Consider the following 910-nt stretch of genomic DNA (forward strand, 5'->3'; position numbering starts at 1 on the left):
CTCTCTGTGCAGCTGGTCCAGGCGGCCCAAGTCCCTGCGCAGGACCAACGCCTGGACCCGGTCGAGGACGGACCTCCTCTCACCAGCCTCGGCCTTCGCCGCTGCCCCTGGGCTGAATGCAGGGGCACCACTGCCGCCAGCCGCCAGCACGCCCTGCGGGCCGCAGCCCAGCCAGCCCCCGAGTCCGAGGGCCTGCCCCCACCCCCGGCACCTACCGGCTCCCCAGGCAGGCATCGCCCTCAGCCCCTGGAGGAGGGGTCTCCACCTTGAACTCGGGGTCCTCCAGCTCATCTCTCTCTAGAAATCGCGGTGAGAGCCAAGACAAAGAAAAGCACATGGAGACATTCACGTGGGAGGTTCTAGAACAACCCGGACAAGCTCAACGTGGGCAAAGGTGGTGATGGCGCCCCAGAGCAGCGGTTCTCCCAGCGTGGTCCCAGGAGCCCAGGGGCTCCCTGAACCTCGTCGGGTGGGGTCTGCAGAGCCAGACCATTTTCACAATGACACCAAATGCATTCGTCTTCCCCGCGCCTTTTGGTGCTGCTGTCCATCCTCACCCGACATACTTTTCCACTGATTTTTAGAGAGTGGACGGGAGGGGGCGAGACAGAGAGAAACATCCATGTGAAGAGACACATCCATTGGTTGCCTGCGGCAGAGGGGAGGGCCGAGGCTCCAGGCCCCTCCCCCCGCTCCCCGAGTGTGCGGTGCAGTTTGCAGAGGCCGCCCGACAGGTGACATGGCAGCAGGCATGGGAACCCAGCTGCCTCCGCTCAAGCAGCTTCTCGAGGGCTCATGGTGCTATTCTAAGTGAATAAGTAAGTGCAGTATCTTCAGCCTCAGTGTTAAATGCAGCAACAACCGGGAGTTATAACCGCCATCAGCAGAAGCCCTTGCGGGGGGTGGGGGG

General features: G+C 62.7%; 1 protein-coding gene across 1 annotated transcript in view; it reads right to left on the reverse strand.

The window, feature by feature from the left end:
- The window catches only part of CFAP74 (cilia and flagella associated protein 74), a 42,657-nt gene that overhangs the window by 39,283 nt on the left and 2,464 nt on the right, over window positions 1-910 (reverse strand). Inside the window, 2 exon segments of the mRNA XM_006772562.2 lie at window positions 5-112; window positions 216-297. Coding sequence (XP_006772625.2) covers window positions 5-112; window positions 216-297 — 190 coding nt within the window.

Source organism: Myotis davidii, unplaced genomic scaffold (assembly GCF_000327345.1).
Source record: "Myotis davidii unplaced genomic scaffold, ASM32734v1 scaffold586, whole genome shotgun sequence".
Lineage (NCBI taxonomy): Eukaryota > Metazoa > Chordata > Mammalia > Chiroptera > Vespertilionidae > Myotis > Myotis davidii.